This window comes from Panthera onca, chromosome B1, assembly GCF_046562875.1.
Source record: "Panthera onca isolate mPanOnc1 chromosome B1, mPanOnc1 haplotype 2, whole genome shotgun sequence".
Classification (NCBI taxonomy): domain Eukaryota; kingdom Metazoa; phylum Chordata; class Mammalia; order Carnivora; family Felidae; genus Panthera; species Panthera onca.
The window spans coordinates 149,867,348-149,890,319 of NC_138342.1; the positions used below are offsets into that span (position 1 = coordinate 149,867,348).

A 22,972-nucleotide genomic window follows, 5' to 3' on the forward strand; every position below is an offset into this window, starting at 1 on the left:
TTAAGTTAGCATCTGAAAAATGGGTTTAAGAATACTTACCGTGAAGGTTTTGTTGTTTTTTGGGAGAGTGAAGTGAAAATGGACTTGAAATATTTGGCATACATAATAATGTGTACTTAAATATTGGCTCCCTTTTGTTTTTGTTTGTTTGGGTTTTTTGTTGTTGTTGTTTTTTTCTTTTAAAGTAAACTCTATGCCCAACATGGGGCTGGAACTCAGGACCCTGGTCTACCAACCAAACCAGCCAGGTGCCCCAGTCCTTTTACCCTCTTACTAGAAAACTTCTAGATTCTCTTCTAAGAACTTCAGTTTATATCTGATTCTTTCCACTAAGTTTACATGGTCAGTAACTATCAACTAAGAACTAAAAGTTCTCCACCTTTGAGCCAGGATTATGGCTATTCAACTATTCAAAAATTTTTCTACTGAGCCTACTGAACACCTCACAATTGAAAATTTTCTAGGCAAAATTTTTCTTTTCTTTCCTTTCCTTTTCTTTGTTTGTTTATTTTTTTTTTTTTTTAAGTAGGCTTCACACCCAGCACAGAGCCCAAACTTACAACCCTGAGATTACTACACCTGAAATGAGATCAAGAGTCAGATGCTTAAGCAACTAAGCCACCCAGGTGCCATTCTAACCAAAATTTTTAACCAGTACCAACAATCTCCACAGAGAAAATTCAAATTGAATTATTTTTTATTATTTAACTCAAGTTTACTGTTTTAGACAAGTAAGAATGTATAGAATCTGTGCTTTATTGCACTGGATAGAAACTTGAAATGCAGTTATGTTGATATAGTGCAGTATGTGGGAAATGAAAGATGACGTTCTCTGGAATACATGAAGATTCTCAGTGATTGTTGCAAGGAATCACAAAAGAGATCTTTGGTCCAAAGAAGATATCCCTGAAAGAGAGTAGGACACAAGTTAAATTCAGCTGAAAACTGAGATAATAGATATCTATTAATCTTTTCTGGATTAAAAATGGACAATGATTTCCAGGATTTCAGATATAACTATTCTTTTTAGGGAATAAACTACAAAGCGAATGAGTGGGAGGACTTGCCACAGAAGCAACAAAGACCAAGAAGGTAATCAATTCTACTTTCCTCCCATTTGCCATTGATATTATGCTATCCTTCACCTATAAAGAAAAGGAAAAATTAAATGATTTCAAAACCTTATGATCATACCAAAAATACTATTTTTCTGATGTGAGTGGGGATGGGCCATGAAGTTTAAATCTACAGATAAGAAATATAAGGTTAAAAAATTCTTAGAAAAGTCAAAAAACAAATTTCTAGGCTTTATAGGGAAAGGACAAATGTTAAACTATTCAATCCTACTGTTGTTGAAAAGGTCACAAAAGGTAAAGTATAAAAATGCATGGGATAATATAAAATTGTATTACAATGGCTCATTAGAAATATACTTCGTCTGTAAACTACAACGTAAGTATAGTTTACTGTGCTGTGTCATATATTTGAAAGTTGCTAAGAGAATAAACCCTAAAAGTTCTCATCACAAGAGAAAAAATTTTTTCTTGAGGTGATGGATGTTAACTAAACTTATTATGATAATCATTATGTAATAGATGTCTATCAAGTTATTATGCTGTACACCTTAAACTTCTACAGTGCTGTCAATTATATTTCAACAAAAATGAAAAGAAAACAGGATGGCAAATTAAAATTTGTGTTGACAGTGGAAGGAAAAAGGAAATAAACTTAGCAAAGTAAATCTGTTGGGACTGGGGAAAAGGTAACTAAAATCAGATAGAAAGTACTTTTGTATGTCCAGACTTCTGTTCTCATCCATTAACACAGATGATGACAAAATTATATCATAAAATAAATACAAATACATTTCAGTTAATTGGCTTCAAGTCTTACAATTACAAAAAAGCGAAAATGGTATTTCAATATTAAATGGCATTTCATTTGTGTAGTCTGGGAAAAATTAAGTCATTTTAATGCATCAGTTAACTCAAGTTCTTGATATTTAGTACAAGTGATTCTCAGACTTTTAGCAGAATCACCTACAGGGCTTGTTAAGTCATAATTGCTATGCCTTATCTCCAGCATTCCTGATTCAGTAGGTCTGGTCTAAGGCTCAAGGATAGACATGCATTTTTAACAAGAACTAGGTGACATTGAAGCTGCTGTTCTGGGAACCGCACATTAAGAACCAACTGCCTTGTTAAAAAAAAATATCTGGTCCAAATCAGAAGACCTGGATTTTAATGTCAGTACTGGTATTAACCAGTTGTGTGGGATAGTGCTGGTCATTTTACCTCTCTGCACCTTTTCTTGATAGGATGATTATATCTGCCCTTTCTATGTCACAGGTTTTTTTTAGAAAAATGAAAATATGATGACCTATGTTGTAAGTAATTTGAAAGAGCTAATTTCAGTATGAAATAGCCAAGATCATAGATTTGAGACTCTTTAGTAACCCAGAGGAAGACGATTTTAAGAACAAGAACCAAAAAAAGTTACTGATTTATCTACTGTTGTATTATACTTAAAATGTGCCTACTTTCCAAATCAGTAGCTAGTTTTTATTTAGTTCATTTCTAGTTAACTTATATATAGAGCTAGAAACTTTTTCTTTGACCATTACCACTTTTCTGCCCAGTTAATTGGTCCTGTTCAGTAGGATCTTTTATCTAAAGCCTTTTATTAGTTCACGTTGATTTAAGATATCAACCTTGAAGTTGACCTCTGCTGGCATTTTTTTTTTTTTTTTTTTTTTTGTGGTAAAGTCAGGGAATTTAGAATTTAATGTATTGGAGTGTTATTTTCTGGATTTCATTTAGTTTTATTAAAATCTGCCAAACTCTGTTTTTTTAAATGAAAACATTCAGTTCCGTATACAATGGTGATGATTCTAGAAAAAACCTGAGATTTAATTAGGATTTTACTAAAGAAGGGTGATTAATTTCAGCAAACACATTATAAAGTTTGTCTTAAAAAAAGAGTCGTTGTGCATACATTTCATAGCTATATACTTTGCAATTACATTTCCTTACTTTGGGCAGCAGAGCAATTCGCTGAAGTTGCAGTAACAGATCATCTCACATCCCTTCCCATCCCAGAAATGATCCTGGACATTTACATCCATCTTTGTCAGGTCAGCTACTCCCTCTGGAAGGTTGTGACAGTTGCGATCTCTGAGTATCTTTCTGTAGCAAGAGAGGCGATTTGCAGGCATGGCTTGGACTCCTAGCAGCAAAGTTAGGCCAACAGTGACAGCAAGAACTATCAATTTCATTTTGGCTCTTTGCCCTGAGATAGAAAAAAAGCAAAATGTGTCAGCCTGAACATGAAGTTCTGTAGCATTGTCATAAACACTTGGATAGAAAGATTGGTAGTTGATCTTTTCTACTCTTTTCTTTGTGTTTCTCAGTGTAATTTTATGACTACTGACAATAAAAATCCCATAGAATAATTGTTTAAAATCAAATGCCTGGGTTCCACAAAGAAACATTAAATATGAAATGCTGGGGACTGGGAGAGGTGATAGTAAGAGCCAGAATCCGCAATTTTAAGTATTCAAAGTAATTTTTTGTTTTTGGTACATTCAGCAGAGAAAAACTGCTCTTTAAGGTGGTTAAACTCAAGTGAATTTCTAGGACAAATATCATCGAGTTTACTTGTTCTTGATTTGCATATTCTAACAACATTGTCCAAGAAGTTGGGTTCCAGCCTGCAGGAATAAAAAAACTATCTATTCTGACATTGACAAATGATAGTCTACACATATATTTATTGCTCAATTAAGTTTTTTAAATCCAGCAGAATTATTTTGGGGCTCATTTTTGTTGCAAATTTTTAGTAATATTGTGAAGTTTTATCCCACATAGATTACTTCATCTTCACCTTGGTTGAAAACAGAGGCTTGAATTCCCCCTAATAAACATTTAGCCTGTTCTTGAACACCTACCATGCTGGGGAGCTCATTATTGACTAAGTCAACATAAACTCCACTGATGCAGTTCTAACATTTCCCTTACTGTAAAGTATTTTTCTGTAGCTCCTACCAAACCAGTCCCAGTTTGAGTTCTTGGGGTCATACCAAACAAGTGTAATTCCTCTTCCAGGAGATAATTCTTTAAATATGGTATTTGCATACAACTGTGGAATAGTCCTCATCTATTTAATCAGGTTTCTCTGGCTTTCATGTTAGACATGAAAAGGTGAGGCTATTGTAGTACAGGAAACTAGCAAAATAGTGGAGGAATCAGATCAGAATCCACAGCCATTCAGATTTAATCTTGATGCCAAAGTATCTTTCCTACCATGAAGTATTAAAAATTGGGGAAGAGGGGCACCTGGATGGCTCAGTCATTTAAGCGTTGAACTCTTAATTTTGGCTCAGGTCATGATCTCGTGGCTCAGGAAATTGAGCCCTGTGTTGGGTTCTGTGCTGACAGCACAGACTCTCTCTCAAAATAAATAAATTGACTCTCTCTCAAAATAAATACACAAACATTAAAAAAAGAGAGGAAGATATATATGTATATCGTACTTTGAAGGAAAACAATGTTGTTGAAAGGAAATTTTGTATGAAGTTTTCAATGGTTAGATACATCTCAAAGGTGAATTAATTTAGGTAAGATTATGGATTTTACAGAAGGACAATTTTAGAGTAGTTTTTGGTTTATAATAAAATTGAAAGGAAGGTACAGATTTCCCATATACTCCCTGCCCTCACACATGCATAGTCTTCCAGATATCAACTTCACTCACCAGAATGGTACTTTTTTTTTCATTTGTTTTTAAATGTTTATTTATTTTTGAGAGACAGACAAAGCATGAGTTGGGGAAGGGCAGAGAAAGTGAGGAAGACGGAATCTGAAGCAGGCTCCAGGCTCTGAGCTGTCAGCACAGAGCCCCATGCAGGGCTCAAACTCACGAACCGTGAGATCATGACCTGAGCCAAAGTCATACACTTAACCAACTAAGCCATCCAGGTGCCCCCAGAATGTTACTTTTTTTCTCAAACCAATGATGAACCTACCTGGCACATCACAATCTCCCCAAATCCATACTTTAACTTAAGGTTCATGCTTGGTGTTGTACATTCTTTGGTTTGGACAAATGTATAATGACATTTCTCTATCATTATAATATCATACAGAGTATTTTCACAGCCCTAAAAGTCTTCTGTGATATACGTATACATCTCTCCCTCCTTAACCCATGGCAGCTATTGGTGTTTTTTATTGTCTTTATAGTTTTACCTTTTCCAGAATGTCATATAGTTGCAATCATACCATATGTAGCCTTTACAGATTGGATTCTTTCACTTAGTAAAATGCATTTAAGTTTCCTCTATGTCTTTTCATTTCATGACAGCTCATTTCTTTTAGTACTAAATGATATTCTATTGTCTGGATGTACCACAGTTTATCCATTTACCTACTCAAGGACATTGGTTATTTCCAATTTTTGGCAATTATGAATAAAACTGCTGTAAATATCTATGGGCCAGTTCAACTCCTGTGGATAAATACCAAAGTGCACAATTGCAGGTTATGTGATAAGAATATGTTTAGTTTTACAAGAAACTGCTAAACTGTATTCCAAAGTGACTGTACCATTTTGCATAGCCACCAGCAACATTTGAGAATTCCTGTTGTTCCATACCCTCACCAGTATTTGGTGTGGTCAGTGTTCTGGATTTTGAACATTCTAATAGGTGTGTAGGGGTATCTTATTGTTGTTTTAATTTGTATTTCCTTGATGACATATGATGTGGAGCATCTTTTCATACATACATTTACCATCTGTATATCTTCTTTGGTGAGGTGTTTGTTAAGGTCTTTGACCTTTTCTTTTTTTTTTTTTTTTTTTTTTTTTTTTTTTTTTTTTTTTTTTTTTTGAGAGAGCACACAAGCAAGGGAGAGGGGCAGAAGGAGAGAGAGAGAGGGAGGGAGAGAATCTTAAGCAGGCTCCACACTCAGCACAGAACCCAATGTGGGGCTTGTTCCCATGACCCTAGGATCATGACCTGAGCCACGATCATGACCTGAGCTGAAATCAAAAGTATGACACTCAACCAACTGAGCCACCCAGGCACCCCATTTGGCCTATTATTTAATCATTGGTTGTTTTCCTATTGTTGAGTTTTAATAAATTTTTGTACATGCTAGATAGCAGCCCTTTATCAGATGTGTCTTTTACAAATATTCTCTCCTAGCCTGTGGCTTGTTGTCTAATTCTCTTGACATTTTCTTTCACAGAGAAATTTTAACTGATATATAGTTTAATTTATTAATTATTTCTTTTGTGGATCATATCTTTGATGTTGTCTCTAAAAAGACATCACCATATCCAGGGTCATCTAGGTTTTTTTTCCTATGTTAATCTTCTTGGAGGTTTATAGATGTGAATTTTCCTTTTAGGTCTGTAATCCATTTTGAGTTAAGTTTTGCGAAGGATGTAGAGTCTGTAGATTCATTTTGTTGCATGTGGATGTGCAGTTGTTCCAGCACCATTTGGGAAGACACTCTCTTTGCCCATTGTATTGCCTTTGTTCCTTTGTCAAAGATCTGTTGACTATACTTTTGGGATTCCTTTTCTGAGCTCTACTCTGTTCCGTTAAACTATTTGTCTATTTTTTTTATCAGTATCACACTGTTCTGATTACTGCAGTTCTATAATAAATCTTAAAATCAAGTAGCATCAGTTCTCCAGCTTTGTTCTTCTCCTTCAATATTGTGTTGACTATTCTGGGTCTTTTGCCTCTCCATATAAACTTTAGAATCATTTTGTCAGTATCCACAAAATAACTTTTGGGGATTTTGATTGGGATTGCATTGAATCTGTAGATCAAGATGGGAAGAATTAACATCTTGACTATATTGCATCTTTCTATCCATGAATATGGAATATCTCTCCATTTAATGCTTTGATTTTATTCAACTGAGTTTTGTAGTTTTTCTCATGTAGATCTTGTATATATTTTGTTAGATTTATACCTAAATAGTTTATTTTGGGGGCACTAATATAAATGGTATTGTGTTTAGTGTGTTTAGTTTAAAATTCCACTTATTCATTGTTAGTATGTTGGAAAGCAATTGATGCTTCAATATTAACTTTATATCCTACAACTTTGCTTTAATTACTTACAAGTGCTGTAAGTTTTTTGTTGTTGTTGTGGTTGATTCTTTTGGATTTTCTGCATAGATGATCATGTCATCTGCAAAGATAGTATTATGTCTTCTTTCCTACTTTATATACCTTTTATTTCCTTTACTTGCCTTATTACATTAGCAAGGACTTTCAGTATGATAGAGTGGTGAGGGCATGTTCTTGCTTTGTTCCTGATCTTAGGAAAGATTTGAGTTTCTCGCCATTAAGGATGTTAGCTGTAGGTTTTTTGTAGATAGTCTTTCTCAAATTGAGAAAGTTCCCCTCTATTTCTCGTTTACTGAGAGATTTTATTATGAATGGGTATTAGGTTTCCTGAAATGATTTTTCTGCATCTACTGATATGATAATGTGATTTTTCTTTTTTAGCCAACTGATATGATGGATTACATTAATTGATTTTCAAATGTTGAGCCAGCCTTGCATACATCAATCACTTGATTGTACCATATCATTCTTTTTATTCTTGTTTGGATTCAATTTGCTAATATTTTGCTGAGAATTTTTGCATCCATGTTCATGAGAAATATTGGTCTTATAGCTTTCTTCTCCTGTAATGTCTTTTTCTGGTCTTGGCATTATAGAATGAGTTAGAAAATATTCCCTCTGCTTCTATCCTTTGAAAGAGATTGTAGAGAATTGGTATAATTTCTTCCTCAAATGTTTCATAAAATTTACCAGGGAAATCATTTGAGTCTGGTGCTTTCTGTGTGCAGAGATTATTACTAATTATTAATTAATTAATAATTAAATAATTATTGATATTAATTATTATTAATTTCTCTCATAGATATATATCTATTCAGATTGTCTATATCTGTGTGAATTTTGGCAAACTGTGCCTTGTAAGAAGTTGGTTCACTCATCTAGCTTAACAGATTTATGGGCATAGAGTTGTTCATAGTATTGCTTTATTATCCTTTCAATTTCCATGGGATCTGTAGTGATGTTCCTTCTTTCATTTCTGATGTTAGTAGTTTGTGTACTCTTTCTTTTCTTAGTTTGCTTGGCTAGAGGCTTGTTGATTTTTTAAATCTTTTTAAAGAACCAACTTTTGGTTTCATTGATTTTCTCTATTGATTTCCTGTTTTTAATTTCATTGATTTCTGCTCTAATTGTTTGTTATTAAAGTATTGATTTTTATTTTCTTTTTATTGTGAAAAACTTCAAGTATATACAAAAGTAGAGATAACAATTTAATGCACCTCCATATACTTATCTGCTAACTTCAATTATTGTCACCCCTTCGCCTCTCTTATTTCCACCTATACCTCCACTTTTTTTCTCCCTCAGTTTTGGGTACTTTGAAGCAAATTCTAGGCATCTCATCTTATCTACAAATATTTCAGTATATTTCACTAAAGGTAAGGACTTTTTGAAAACATAACACAATATTCTTTATCACCAAAAATATTTAATAATTTCTTCATATCATCCAATTGTTTGATATCAAATATCATAAGTCATTGTTTAAATTTTTCCACTTCTCCTAATTTCCTCCTTTTATTTTTTTATTGAAGTATAGTCAATATATTATATTAGTTTCAAGTGTATAACATAGTGTTTCAGCAGTTATGTACATTATGAAATGCTCACCATGATAAATGTAGTTACCATCTGTCATTATACAAAGTTATTACCATATTGTTGACTATATTCCCTATACTGTAATTTTTATCCCTGTGACTTATTTAATTTATAACTGAGAATGGGTTCACAGAGATAGAACAAATAATCCTAAAATTTATATGGAACCAGAAAAGACCCTGAATAGCCAAAGCAATCTTGAAAAAGAAAACCAAAGCAGGAGGCATCACAATCCCAGACTTCAAGCTATACTACAAAGCTGTAACCATCAAAACAGTATGGTACTGGCACAAGAACAGACACTCAGATCAATGGAACAGAATAGAGAACCCAGAAATGGACCCACAAACGTATGGCCAACTAATCTTTGACAAAGCAGGAAAGAATATCCAATGGAATAAAGACAGTCTCTTCAGCAAGTGGTGCTGGGAAAACTGGACAGTGACATGCAGAAGAATGAACCTGGACCACTTTCTTACACCATACACAAAAATAAACTCAAAATGGATGAGAAACTTCAATGTAAGACATGAAGCCATCAAAATCCTTGAGGAGAAAGCAGGCAAAAACCTCTTTGATCTTGGCCGCAGCAACTTCTTACTCAATACGTCTTGGGAGGTAAGGGAAACAAAAGCAAAAATGAACTACTGGGACCTCATCAAAATAAAAACTTCTGCACAACGAGGGAAACAGCAAAACTAAAAGGCAACCAACAGAATGGGAGAAGATATTTGCAAATGACATATCAAGATAAAGGGTTAGTATCCAAAACTATAAAGAACTTATCAAACTCAATACCAAAAAAACATAATCCAGTGAAGAAATGGGCAAAAGACATGAATAGACACTTCTCCAAAGAAGACACCCAGATGGCCATCTGACACGTGAGAAAATGCTCAACATCACTCATCATCAGGGAAATACAAATCAAAGCCACAATGAGATACCACCTTACACCTGTCAGAATGGCTAACATTAACAACTCAGGCAACAACAGATGTTGGCGAGGATGCAGAGAAAGAGGATCTCTTTTGCATTGTTGGTGGGAATGCAAGCTGGTGCAGCCACTCTGGAAAACAGTATGGAAGTTCCTCAAAAGACTAAAAATAGAACTAACCTACGATCCAGCAATTGCACTACTAGGCATTTATCCACAGGATACAGGTGTGCTGTTTTGAAAGGACACCTGCACCCCCATGTTTATAGCAGCACTATCAACAATAGCCAAAGTATGGAAAGAGCCCAAATGTCCATCGATGGATGAATGGATAAAGAAGATGATATATATATACATATATGTATATATGTATATATATGTATATGTATATATATATGTTTATTATATATATATATGTATATATGTTTATACACACACACACAATGGAGTATTACTTGGCAATCAAAAAGAATGAAATCTTGCCATTTGCAACTACGTGGATGGAACTGGAGGGTACTATGCTAAGTGAAATTAGTCAGAGAAAGACAAAAATCATATGAATTCACTCATATGAGGACTTTGAGAGACAAAACAGGCGAACACAAGGAAGGAAACAAAAATAATATAAAAACAGGGAGGGAGACAAAACAGAAGAGACTCATAAATATGGAGAACAAACTAAGGGTTACTGGAGGGGCTTTGGGAAGGGGGGATGGGCTAAATGGGTAAGGGGCACTAAGGAATCTACTCCTGAAATCATTGTTGCTTTATATGCTAACTAATTTGGATGTAAATTTTAAAAAAATTAAAAATAAAATTTAAAAAAATGTGGAAAGTTAAAAAAATAAATTAAAAAAAAAATAACTGGAGAATGGGTACCTCTTAATCTCTTCCACCTATTTTGCCTATTCTCCAACCCCTCTCCTTGGACAACCACTAGTTCTCTATATTTATGAATCTTGTTTCTCTTTTTTGTTTTTATTTTTGTTTTTGTTTGTTAGATTCCACATATAAGTGAAGTCATGGCATTTTATGTTTCTCTGACTTATTTCACTTGTTTTCTCTTTCTTTTAGTTCAAAATATTCTAAAATTTCTCTTGCAATTTCTTTTTAACACCAATATGTTATTTAGAATTATGTTAATCTCCACCTATTTTGGGATTTTCCAGTTCTCTTTCTGTTACTGATTTTTAGTTTAATTCCATTATGATCTGAGAGAAGACACTGTACAATTTGTGTTCTTTTCCATTTATTAAGTTGTGTTTTATGGCCCAGATCTCTGGGCTGTTTTATGATCTCTGTCTTGGTGAATGTCCCATGTGATTGTGAGAAGAATGTCTATTTTGCTATTATTGGGTGAAGTAGTCTATAGATGTCAATTATATTCAGTCCATTGGTGGTGGTGTTGAGTTCTGTTGTGTCCTTACTGATTTTCTGCCTGCTGGATCTGTCCATTTCTGTGGGATATTGAAATATATGATAAATAATGATTCATCTCTTTTTCCTCACAATCCTATCAGTTTTTACCTAGTGAAGTTTGATGCTCTTTTGTTAAGCACATACCCATTAAGAATTGCTATGTCTTACCAGAGCATTCACCCCTTTATCATTATGTAATATCCTACTTTATTCCTGATAACCGTCTTTTGGTATCTACTCTGTCTCGAATAAATATAGCTGCTCCTGCTTTCTTCAGTTAGTGTTAGTATGGTGTATTTTTCTCCATCCATTTACTTTTTATCTATATATGTCTTTATTTATTTTTTTAAGATTTTGAGTAATCTCTACACTCAACATGGGACTTGAACTCACTACCCCAAGACCAAGAGTCACATGTTTCTCCAACTGAGCCAGCCAGGCACCCTTTTATGTGTCTTTATACTTGAAGTAGGTATCTTATAGAAAACATACAGTTGGGTCATGTTTTTTTTTCTTCTTTATAACATCATTCTCAATTCTTTACTAAAACTTATAATAACTACCACAACAAGATACCACAGTTTGGATATAATATCAAAATGGCTTTGGATAAGCCACAGTTTCTGGCTTAAACAACAGAAATTTATTTCTCACTGTTCTGGAAGCTGGAAGTCAAAGATCCCAGCAGATTTGTCCTCTCTCATTGGCTACCAGCTGGCCTCTTTCTCAACGTGTCCTCACATTGCTTTTCTCCTGTGCATACGTGGAGAGAGAAAGAAGTGTCTGGTGTTTCTTCCTTTTCTTCAGTCCTATCAGATTAAGACCCTGCCCTTATGACCTCACTTAATCTTAATTACCTCCTAAAAGACCTTATCTCTAAAATACAGTTACATTGGAGGTTAGAACGTCAACATACGAATTTGGAGGGGGACACAATTTAGTCTATAGCATTTACTATTCAATAGGAAAGGTACTTAAGAACAAACCTTTAATGTGGATGATCCATAAAATCTACCAGTCAACAATAGTCAACCAGCATGATGAATGATGAGAATTTTGTTGGGTAATCTATTTTTAAATTTGTAATACCATCAATCCTACTTTAGAGCAAGAGCTTCTACATGATTTTTAATTTATTTGTTCAACCAACCAACTAATCAAAAGCAAAGATGAAACAAAACCAACCTCCCTCTTAAATATTACTGAATTTTTCAGTATGACTTGAATTTTATCACTAAAACAAATAAAAACAATTATAATCTGGTCATGCTTTTATTCAAACATCTTTGCTGCCTTCAGAGATCCTTTTATTATTTGACCCAGAGGAGGATTGTATTTAAAGATGTTAGAATGGCACAGGTATAAACACAAATAATTAAAATGGGAAAAAAGATATAGATATGAGCAATCATTTTATTTTTCTTAACCAAAATTCAGCACAGAGAAGTGGAAGATAACAATTTGAATTTAGAATAATTGAATCTAAACATTTCATGAACTTGAGGAAATGTTCATAAAATGGGGAATATTAAAATAAAATTATCCTGAATGTATAGTTTTCACGTATAAATAACAAAGCACAAAAAATGGTAAATATGTATATACATATACAATGGGATATTATTCAGCCATAAAAAAGAATGAAATCTTGCCATCTTCAACAACATGAATAGAGCTAGAGAGAATAATGCCAAGTGAAATAAGTCAGTCAGAGAAAGACAAACCCCATATGATCTCACTCATATGTAGAACTTAAGAAACAAAACAAATGAGCAAAGGAAAAAAAGAGAGAGAGAAACCAAGAAACAGACTCCCAACTACAGTAAACAAACTGATAGTTATAAGAAGGGAGGTAGGTGGAGAGATGGGTGAAATAGAAAATGTGGATTAAAGAGTACACTTATCTCAATGGAAAAAAATAATTTAAAAATGCTTTTAAATTATAAAGCATTATATACAAAATTTAACATTGGGTCATGTTTTTTAATCCACTCTGATGATCTGTCTTTTAATTGGTACATTTAGACCATCCATTGACATCCAAAGTGATTATTGATATATTTGGGCTAATTTCTACCATATTTGTTTTTGTTTTCTATTTGTTGCCCTTGTTAAATGTTCCTATTTTCTCTCTGACTTTTTTTCTGCCTCCTTTTGTGGTTAATTAAAACCCAAAATTATTCCATTTTCTCTCCTGTCTTAGCTTATCATTTATACCTTTTTTATTTTACTTTTTTTTTGAGTGGTTGCCCTGAAGATTGAAATATACATTTGCAACTAATCTATGTCCCCTTTTAAAAAATACTATACCACTTCATGAGCAGTGTGAGTACTCTATAATAACAAATTATCTTAGTTCCTTTCTTCATTCCTTGTATCATAACTGTCATTTGTTTTACTTACATATAAGCATAATAAGTATATATGATATATACATAAACATGCATAATTGAATACATTATTGCTATTATTTTGAATACACTGTTACCTGTTTGATCAATTAAGAACAAGAAGAATAAGTTTTTCTTTTATGTTTACTTATTCTTTATTTCATGCTCTTCCTTTCTTTATGTAGATCTGAGTTTCTGACCTATATTATTTTCCTTCTCTCAAAAGAACTTATTTTAGCATCCATCCATGCTAGTTGCAAATGGCAAGATTTCATTCTTTTTGATTGCTGAGTAATACTCCAGTGTATATATATACCACATCTTCTTTTTCCATTCATCCATTGATGGACATTTGGGCTCTTTCCATACCTTGGCTATTGTTGATAGTGCGGCTATAAACATGGGGGTGCATGTGTCCCTTCAAAACAGCACACTGTATCCCATGGATAAATGTCTAGTAGTGCAATTGCTGGGTCATAGGGTAGTTGTGTTTTGTTTGTTGGTTTGTTTGTTGGTTTTTTGTTTTTTTGTTTTTTTGAGGAACTTCCATACTGTTTTCTAGAGTGGCTGCACCAGCTTGCATTCCCATAGCTGGTAATCTTTGATTGGATGTCAGACAGTTTAAATTTTGCCTTTTTGGGTACTGGATATTTTTGTATTCTTATAAATATTCTTGTGCTTTGTTCTGGGATATAACTAAGTTCCTTGGAAACAGTTTAATTCTTTCAGGGCTTGCTTTTATGATTTCTTAGGTGGTTCTGACTCAGCCAAGGGCTAATTATTCCTCACTATTGAAGCCATTTCTTCCTGAGTATCCTATCCAATGGTCAATGAGTTACAAGTTTTTTCAGTCTGTCTGCAAGTATGCCTGGCTTTTTGTGTGTCATAAACTCTGTTGTCTAATTCTTTCCGATTTTTCCCCCTGACCACGGATAGTTTCCTCATTTGCACACACATATCAGTGTTCTGAATTCTTCAGTGGGGCCCTCTGCAGACATCCAGCATTCTCTATGTATCTTTCTTCTCTCCAGTACTCTTTCTGTAAATTGTGACTGCTTTGTTCTCTCTGACTCTCTGATCCATTTCTCAATTCAGGTAGTCTGTTGGATTCTGTGTTCCCTCTCCTTTTATTTTTTCAGCCTGGAAATTCCTTTAAGGGAATAGACTGGGGGAAATTATACCTTATTTGTTTCCCATCTCTTATAGGAAGATGTCCTTCCCTGCTTTAAATCCAGTATTTTGACAGAGGTTGTTTCACATGTTTTTTCTGGGGTTGTTGTTATTGTTGTATCAGAAAAGTGAGTAAATCTGGTTCTTGTTACTCTATCTTGGGTAGAAGCAAAGCTTTCCATATTACTCTTAAATACTATTTGCAGCTATTTCAGGAGGCATATGAAAGACACATACCCAAATCTTACAGATTCTAAAAATGAGCTATATGGTATTTTGATAATTTTAATCCTTAAGCCAAATTCTCAGAACGTTGTTTCTTCCTTCTACAACCTTTCCCAATTTGAATTAATGGTTGCTCTGACTCTCATCTGTTGGATAGGGTAAGTAGCTATTGGGTCCCAAATTACAACAAATAAGACCCATTATGGTTTGTTTGCACAAGGAGCCATTCAGGTTGCTCTTCCTACTTCTGGAATGATGCTTGTATATTTTGTTCTAGATTATTTAGGCTGCTGAAAAGTAGCCTGGAATCATTCTTTTATCTTCAGGCTCAAATCTTCATATACTGCTTCAGGTGACTTAGAAATCCTCTACCCAAGGGGCACCTGGGTGGCCCAGTTGGTTTAATGTCTGACTTTGGCTCAGGTCATGATCTTACGATTTGTGAGTTCAAGCCCCACATCTGGCTCCATGCTGACAGTGCAGAGCCTATTTGGGTTTCTCTCTCTCTCTCCCTTTCTCTCTTCCCCTCCTTCACTTTTCTCTCTCTCTCTCTCAAAATAAATAAATTTTTAAAAAGTTAGAAAGGATCGGGGCACCTGGGTGGCTCAGTTGGTTGGGCATCCGACTTCAGCTCAGGTCATGATCTCACAGCTCGTGAGTTCGAGCCCCGCGTTGGGCTCTGTGCCAACAACTCAGAGCCTGGAGTCTGCTTCAGATTCTATGTCTCCCTCTTTCTCTGCCCCTCCCCTGCTCATGCTCTGTCTCTCTCTGTCTCAAAAATAAATAAAAACATCAAAAAAATATAAAAAAATAAAGGATCACGAACAATTATTTTGGGGGCAACTGGGTTGCTCAGTCAGTTAAGGATGCAGCCCCAACTCAGGTCATGATCTCACATTTAGTAAGTTCAAGCTCTACATCAGGCTCTCTGCTGTCAGCACAGAGCCTAGTTTGGATCCTCTGTCTCCCTCTGCCTCTGCCTATCCCCTGCACACGTAAGTGTGCATGTGCTCTCTCTCAAAAATAAAAATAAACAAAAGAATTCCTCTGCCCACACCAAAGACCAAGCTGCAAGGGTATCCAGAAGAGCAGCCAATATTGGGAAAGCAAGGGAGTCAAATAATAGCACTCATGTAGGACTCACTGATACAGTAATTAAGTAATTATGTAAGAGAGAGGAAAACAGGAGCAAGCTGGTTTAATTTGGTTCAATGTAACAGACATTTTTTTAGTGCTTCCTTTATGCCAGGCACTGTCCTAAGTACCAGCAGTACAGAAGAATTCAGAAAATATTAACTAAACCCATCCTCTTCCAATGACTCCAATTCCTTCAATTAAAGCTAAAGTTATTGCAATGGACTCCATATGCAATCTGGCTCTGGTATCTTTCTGAAATTATCTACTCTTCCCCCTTGGTGTTCCTGCTCTAGCTAATCCTCAAATTGCGAGACACCTTATTGCCTTAGGGCCTTTGCACTGGTTAATTCCTCTGCTTTAAAAGCTCTTTCAGGGGCATCTGGGTGTCTCAGTTGGTTAAGCATCAACTCTTGGTTTCAGCTCAGGTTGCGATCTCATGATTTGTGAGATTGAGCCCCACATCTGACTCTGCACTGACAGCATGGAGCCTACTTAGGATTCTCTCTCTCTCTCTCTCTCTCTCTCTCTCTCTCCTGTTCCCTGCTTGCATGTTATCTTTCTCAAAATAAATAAATTAATTTAAAAAAAAAAGAAAAGCTCTTCCAACAAATTAATGGCATGTCTAACTACTCACTCTCTTCAAGTTTTTGTTCACTCTGCTCCTCAATAAAATCTATTCTGTTTAAAACTGTATCTCCCCTCACATATTCTCAATCTGCCTTAGTTGCTCTATTTTTTTTGTGGCATTTGTGAACTTCTAAATTGTTAAAAATATTATGTCTACCAGAACTTGAATGTAAGCTCCAGGAAGGCAGGGTTTTGTCTGACTTTAAAATGCACTTCCCTATTTCTGTTTTATTTTTTCTTTTTTATCAAAACTATCATTTATTCCAATCAGCTCATACCTGACTTAAAATATGTATTTATATGTGTGTGTACTTTTATTAGAAGATTCAACAATAACAACAAAGATCACTTCCCTTTTTTCTAGCCTTTCCTACCAGATTACTCTCTATCAAAAAATTAAGTGTAGGGAGAGAGGTGGAGGGAGAGTTATAAATTCTTTGTAACTTTTTTGCCAATTGTGTTTGAAGAATTTTTCTATTTTATTAGTCAATAGCATTTTTCACATAGTTTTGGTCTCCCTAGGGTTTGTTTTGTTTTGTTTACTATGCAATCATGTTCTTATTTTCAGTGATCTAGCTTAATTTTGTCTAATCCTTGTGGCTTTTGGAAAAAGTTGTGCATTTATTAAACTTGGGCTCTGATTACCCTTTATATATTTCATGCATGTAGGTGTAGTTTGTTCCTGAGTTCATTTCATGACTGTTAACTGCTTAAGCTTTCTTTCCATTAGATAGTTCTAATTATAGCCAGAAACCTGATTGCAAATATTTTTTTAAATACTTAGTAAAAAAGTAATAATACTCAGTGTAAAATATGGAAAATAAAGAGAAGAAAAGGTAGAATAAAATTCAACTAGTGTCCATGTTGAGATAAGCGTTGTTAGCATTTTGGTGTCTTTCTTTTTGGTATGCATAAATGAAGGTATTAAGAAGGAGAAATTGAGATGACCAGGGACAGAACACTGGGAAACTAACATTTGTGGACTGGATAGAAGAAAAGTCAGAGAAAGATCTTATAAACCAGGGAAGAAGTTTGAGAAAGAGGTACAGGGTCATAAGATAATGAGAAAAGGTGAAAAGGATAAGTGAGTAAAAAGCTGAGGGCAAACTCATCACAAAGATTGGTAAATATATTCCTCAGAGTATCTCCACTACACCCTGCTGCATAAAAGCAGATGAATTCAAAATCCATATACCACCATTCCCATTCCTTGAACTCTTTTACACGCCTGTGTCTCTGATCAGATATATGATATTGCCACTGTCTTTAATACTGTTAAAATATATTTAATACTGTTAAAATATAAAGTTGTCAGGTGAAATACAGGATAATCAGTTGAATTTGAATTTCAGATAAGTAATAAATAATTTCTAATATAAATATGTCCTAAATATCACATTGTTTCCTTCTCTTGAGTTAATTTTGATAATTTATAGTTTGTTAGAAAATAGCTCATCTGACCCACTTAAAAATATTGCAATAAATATAGAGACCATTTCCTTATAATTAAATAGAAATCCTTCTTCCTCCGTTAGGATTTTTATACATGCTGCCTCTCTGCAAGGAATGCTCTTTACTTGCCTGGCTTATTCTTGACTTTCAGGTCTCCATTGAAATATCATTTCTTTAAAGGCTTTCTCTGACCATCCAATCTAAAGTAGTTTCAACTTGATTCTGTCACAGTGCCCTCTTCGTTTTCCTAATAATATTTATCACAATTTAAATTATATACTTATGAGCTTACTCATTTTATGTCTATCATTTCCATAAGACAGAAACTCCATGAAGGCAGTCTGTTTTGTTCACCATCACATACCCAGTGACTAATACAATAATGTGTGGTCCATATATGTAGTAATACATGAATTAGTCTCTGAAAACACTTTTTTTTTTTTAAGTTTTTTTTTTTATTTTTTTTTTATTTTTTGGGACAGAGAGAGACAGAGCATGAACGGGGGAGGGGCAGAGAGAGAGGAAGACACAGAATCGGAAACAGGCTCCAGGCTCCGAGCCATCAGCCCAGAGCCCGACGCGGGGCTCGAACTCACGGACCGCGAGATCATGACCTGGCTGAAGTCGGACGCTTAACCGACTGCGCCACCCAGGCGCCCCTTTTTTTTTTATCCTAAGGAAGATCCTGCAGTGGTTCCATGGTATCTAAAATGTGGTGAACTTCTTGGGATTAATCCTAATGCTTTCCTTCCACTTTCCCTCCACATCTACCATTCACCACTGCTCAGTGAATAGAAAGTCAGACCAGTTATCTCTTCAATCCTATATGTGTCTTTGCCTTGTTGTTCCCTCTCACCTCTTCCCTTTCTTTTAATTTCTGACCAAACCATCTATTAAGTACAAACCTTAAACTCATCTCTTTTAAGAAGACTTTCCTGATCCAGCCCATATCACTCTAGTAGCTCCCTTGTTCTATGTGCCTATAGCAGTCATGTGTAATCCATTCTTTTAAGAACTGTGAATTTTATTAAATAATGCCCATTAATGATAGAGAATATGGCTTCAGTTGGAAATGGGAAATTCACTGAAAGGCATTTGGCCATTGAGTAAATTGGTCACTCTGTGTATTTACCTAGAACCAGGAAGGAAGAGATGGAAACATCATGAAGGGCCTTATAGAACATGATGAAGAGCTTGGATTTTATTGACTATATTAGGAAACCATTGGAAGATTTTTTTTTAAGTTTTATTTGTTTAGAGAGAGAGAGAGAGGGAGGGCACATGAGCAGGGGTTAGGCAGAGAGAGAGGGAGAGAGAGAGAATCCCAAGCAGGCTCCATGCTGTCAGCATGGATTCAGGGCCCAATCCCATGAACTGTGAGATCATGACCTGAGCCAAATTCAAGAGTTAGACATTTAACTTACTGAGCCACCCAGGTGCCCCACCTCTGGAAGACTTTGATAGAATAGTCACATGATCTGATAATGTCTTAGATAATCCTTGATTGCTCTGTGAAGATGTGTTGTGGTGAGATAAAATTGGAAGAAGAAAAAGGCTATTGGTGAAAGTTGATGGAAGATATGGGGCAAGAGGGAAAAAATCAAGGATATCTGTTAGGTTTTTGACCTGAGTGGTATTAACATTTGTTGAACTGAGGCAGAATTGGGTGGGGTCAATTTGGGGGAAATTTAAGAGCAAATTTTCAGACAAGTTAAGTTTGAGATGCCTACTAGACATCCAAGTAAAGAGGTTGAGTAGGCAGTTGAGTATGTGTCTGAAGGTTAGGGCTAGGAATAAAAATTTGAGAGTGATCAGAATGTTTATTGATCATATTTATAGCTATGGGACTGGCAGGGTAGTGAGTATAGATTAAGAAGAGAAGAGACAAAAGACTGAAACCTGGAGCAAGCCAACATTCAGAGGACTGGAAGAGGAGATGCCAGCATCATGAAGGCGAGGGCTATAACTACCACATCTTTTGCATCTCTCAACAGTGCCTGCTTTAATACTGGGCTCACAGTAAATGTTCCAAAAACATTCACTGAAAGAATGAACAAATAAATTGCTGGAAAAGTAAGTGGGTATGTTGCCATACCATGAACTTCTTCTGACTATGTCCATGCCAGAGCACAAAATAGTGTTTCTGTCACAGTCTCTCAGTCACATACTATGATGGAAAGTTCCACACCTGGCAAGCACTTACTGGTAGGTTTTTTTTTTTTTTTTAAGCACTTTATAAATTACATGTTTGAACTGAAAGTTTCTCTTCTTCTTTTACTTGAGTGCAGATAAATAGCTTTAACTTTTATTTAGCAAGTGGAAAAATGTTTGACCCAGTATGTTCCTGTGATACATTGATTATTTTTTTCATTAGAAGACACCAACCTTAATCCTTGGCAATCCATCAAAACCATATATTTTCATGTGCCAACAAGAGCGAAATGACTTTGGCAAATTTGAAGCAAACTGCTCTATTTTTTTTTCTATTTCAGTTGAAGTACATGCACTTAAAATTCCTCTTGGAGTACATCCACATTACAAAAGAAAATAAAGCTAAAAACTGAATATTTAAAGGAATAAGCAAGATATCCTTAGATAGCTATCTGTTGATTTTTTTGGATTCAAATTTATGTAACTAATATTGTTGCTAAAACTATATGATACTATTCATATCCCAATAGTGGCATAATTTTTAAATGATCAAGGCAGAGGATATAGAATCATGGGCAAGATATTTCTTTCTTTTTTTTTTTTCAATATATGAAGTTTATTGTCAAATTGGTTTCCATACAACACCCAGTGCTCATCCCAAAAGGATGGGCAAGATATTTCTAATTAAGCAACAAATCATTGCGAGAATCATATAGATAGGGAATTGCAAATTCTGATTGTGTGAGGGTATTTGGCACCAGAAGGCTTTTGAATGGTTAAGTTAAATGAAGACTTAAAAAGAAAACTTATCCCATTTAATGGCCAAAACTAACAGGGCTGTGCAGTTTAAGTGTTCAGAGATTTATGGTGCAATACTCATACTGATGTCAATTCTGGGAACTGGTATTAAGAGCAGTGGAATGAAACACAGTTGATGTATTAGACAGAAAGGGCAGTCCATTTTCAGATTTCTTTCAAAACACAGCAAGAGAGAAGCAAAGGCTGTAAAAGCAAATGACAATTCCAGCCCAGAATTTGACATTTAAAGTAACAAAGATTATAGTTGGAAGAGATTAAAATTGCCATCTAGCCTGTGATGTTTCCCATTCATCTTTCTTTGATGATGGAAAAAACACTGTTATTTAAAAAAAAAAAATCTTTCTTTCTCATTAACTGTGTCAGAAGAGGATTGTGGTAAAATGAGCTCTGGAATGGAACTTCTTAAAGTGTGTATTAAAGAAGAGGTGATATTAGTAAGTGGATAAGCCCTTCAAACATCATTAAAACAGATATGATCAGCTTAAGCACCCAAGAGACCTTCATCAGTGGAAAAATGAAGTTCACATCCTCCCTGAAAATGATCTTCCTTCAGGCCTCTGGGAGAATGCTATAAGATGATATTAATACTCAGTCTTGCACCATTCTACTTATTTTCCTGGCCACAATAGATCACCATCGCCGGAGAAAAGGACCCACATTTGGGAGAGCTTTTTACAGCTTGCATAAACTAAGTTAAGGAATCTTAAAGAGGAATTTTTATAAGCCCAAGAAGGAAAAAGTGTTCCCTTTATCTTAGTAGTACAGACACTGTAGTGTGTTCCATGGTGGGAACGCCAAGGATGAATTCAGTGAATTCGCTCTTTGTATCGCACATTTATACCAGTGCCTTTTTAGGAATCAAGATTTTTTAAAAGCAAAAACATTTACTTTCTTAGACATTGCAGTTAACTTCACGTAGAAATAGCTGCTGCATTAAAAGACTAAACTTATATACCATCATTCTCACATAGTTCTGAAGAGGTGGAATAACAAGGTCTTGTTACATGGGATCAGATTCAGAGTGGACACGGGCATTAATCAGGAATAACAGTGAGGGAGCTGTCTCTTTTTAAACCTATGATTAAGCGACTCTCCCAGTTAAGGAATAAGCATTTTCTAGTTCTTTTTAATCTGATTATTTTCCTTTATCCCAGGAGGTATCACCTTTGTCAAAATACATCCATCTCCTTAGAGAATGTCTTTCTCTCTGCATTTCTCTTTTGACTCAACACATAAATACATTTCTGCTTTAATCTATAGCAGTAATTTGGAGAGAATATGTACTACAAAATGATTTTTAAGGAAAAAAAATACATACCCTTTCTTCTTCGTTCCTTTTGGTCTTCTTGGCAGAAGAATGTTCTTAAATGCTCCAATTCACTGGGTGAGTTTGGGCAAAAGGAGGAAAAAGGAGGTGCTAGAAGGAGGTCCTTTACAAATAAACCTTTGTCTGCCTTGTCTCTTGCCTAGGATTGACAGACTCACTGCTCCAGCCAGGACTGGGGGAGGAGGGGAGTGGAAGTGAGACAGGGCTGCAAGAACTGCCTCCTTTGGATTCTTCCAAACCAGGCAAGGATGAACTGAACAGCTTCTTTACAGAGGGAAATAACTAGTCTGAACAAGAACCTCAGGGAGGCAGACTCTTGGAGTAATAAAATATAAAACCTGAAGAATTTAGAAAGAACACAGAAAGAATAATTTTAAATTTAAGAGAAGTGTGTGTGTGTGTGTGTGTGTGTGTGTGTGAGAGAGAGAGAGAGAGAGAGAGAGAGAGAGAGAGAGAGAGACAGAGAGAGAGACAGAGAGAGAGACTGAAAGAGAGATGGGAATAGTGGAGAGAGTGGGGAGAGAGAGAGGAGAAGGAAGGGGGAAAATGGCTAATGTGATTTAGGCAAATAGC

General features: G+C 35.2%; 2 protein-coding genes across 3 annotated transcripts in view; one reads left to right on the forward strand and one right to left on the reverse strand.

The window, feature by feature from the left end:
* The window catches only part of LOC144616123 (uncharacterized), a 33,967-nt gene that overhangs the window by 2,708 nt on the left and 8,287 nt on the right, over nucleotides 1-22,972 (forward strand). For both annotated transcript variants that reach the window (XR_013555096.2, XM_078445605.2), the window contains exon 2: nucleotides 1,031-1,092. Coding sequence is in view for 1 of the 2 variants with exons in the window: in XM_078445605.2 (XP_078301731.1) it covers nucleotides 1,050-1,092 (43 nt within the window). In the remaining variant the exon portion in view is untranslated. The remainder of the gene's footprint in view (nucleotides 1-1,030; nucleotides 1,093-22,972) is intronic.
* SCRG1 (stimulator of chondrogenesis 1) lies at nucleotides 680-22,541 on the reverse strand. The gene is made up of 3 exons (XM_060653772.3): nucleotides 22,391-22,541; nucleotides 3,033-3,288; nucleotides 680-906 (listed from the first exon to the last, which is right to left on the reverse strand). Exons 2-3 carry the CDS (start codon nucleotides 3,272-3,274, stop codon nucleotides 852-854), a joined length of 297 nt encoding a protein of 98 aa, XP_060509755.1. The 5' UTR covers nucleotides 3,275-3,288; nucleotides 22,391-22,541; the 3' UTR covers nucleotides 680-851.

Excerpts from the sequence above, each read along its gene's own strand:
- SCRG1 (XM_060653772.3), bottom strand. The coding sequence starts at position 3,274 with ATGAAATTGATAGTTCTTGCTGTCACTGTTGGCCTAACTTTGCTGCTA. Across the intron at positions 907-3,032 it reads GAATTGCTCTGCTGCCCAAA|GGATATCTTCTTTGGACCAA; the intron begins GTAAGGAAATGT and ends ACTCTCTTTCAG.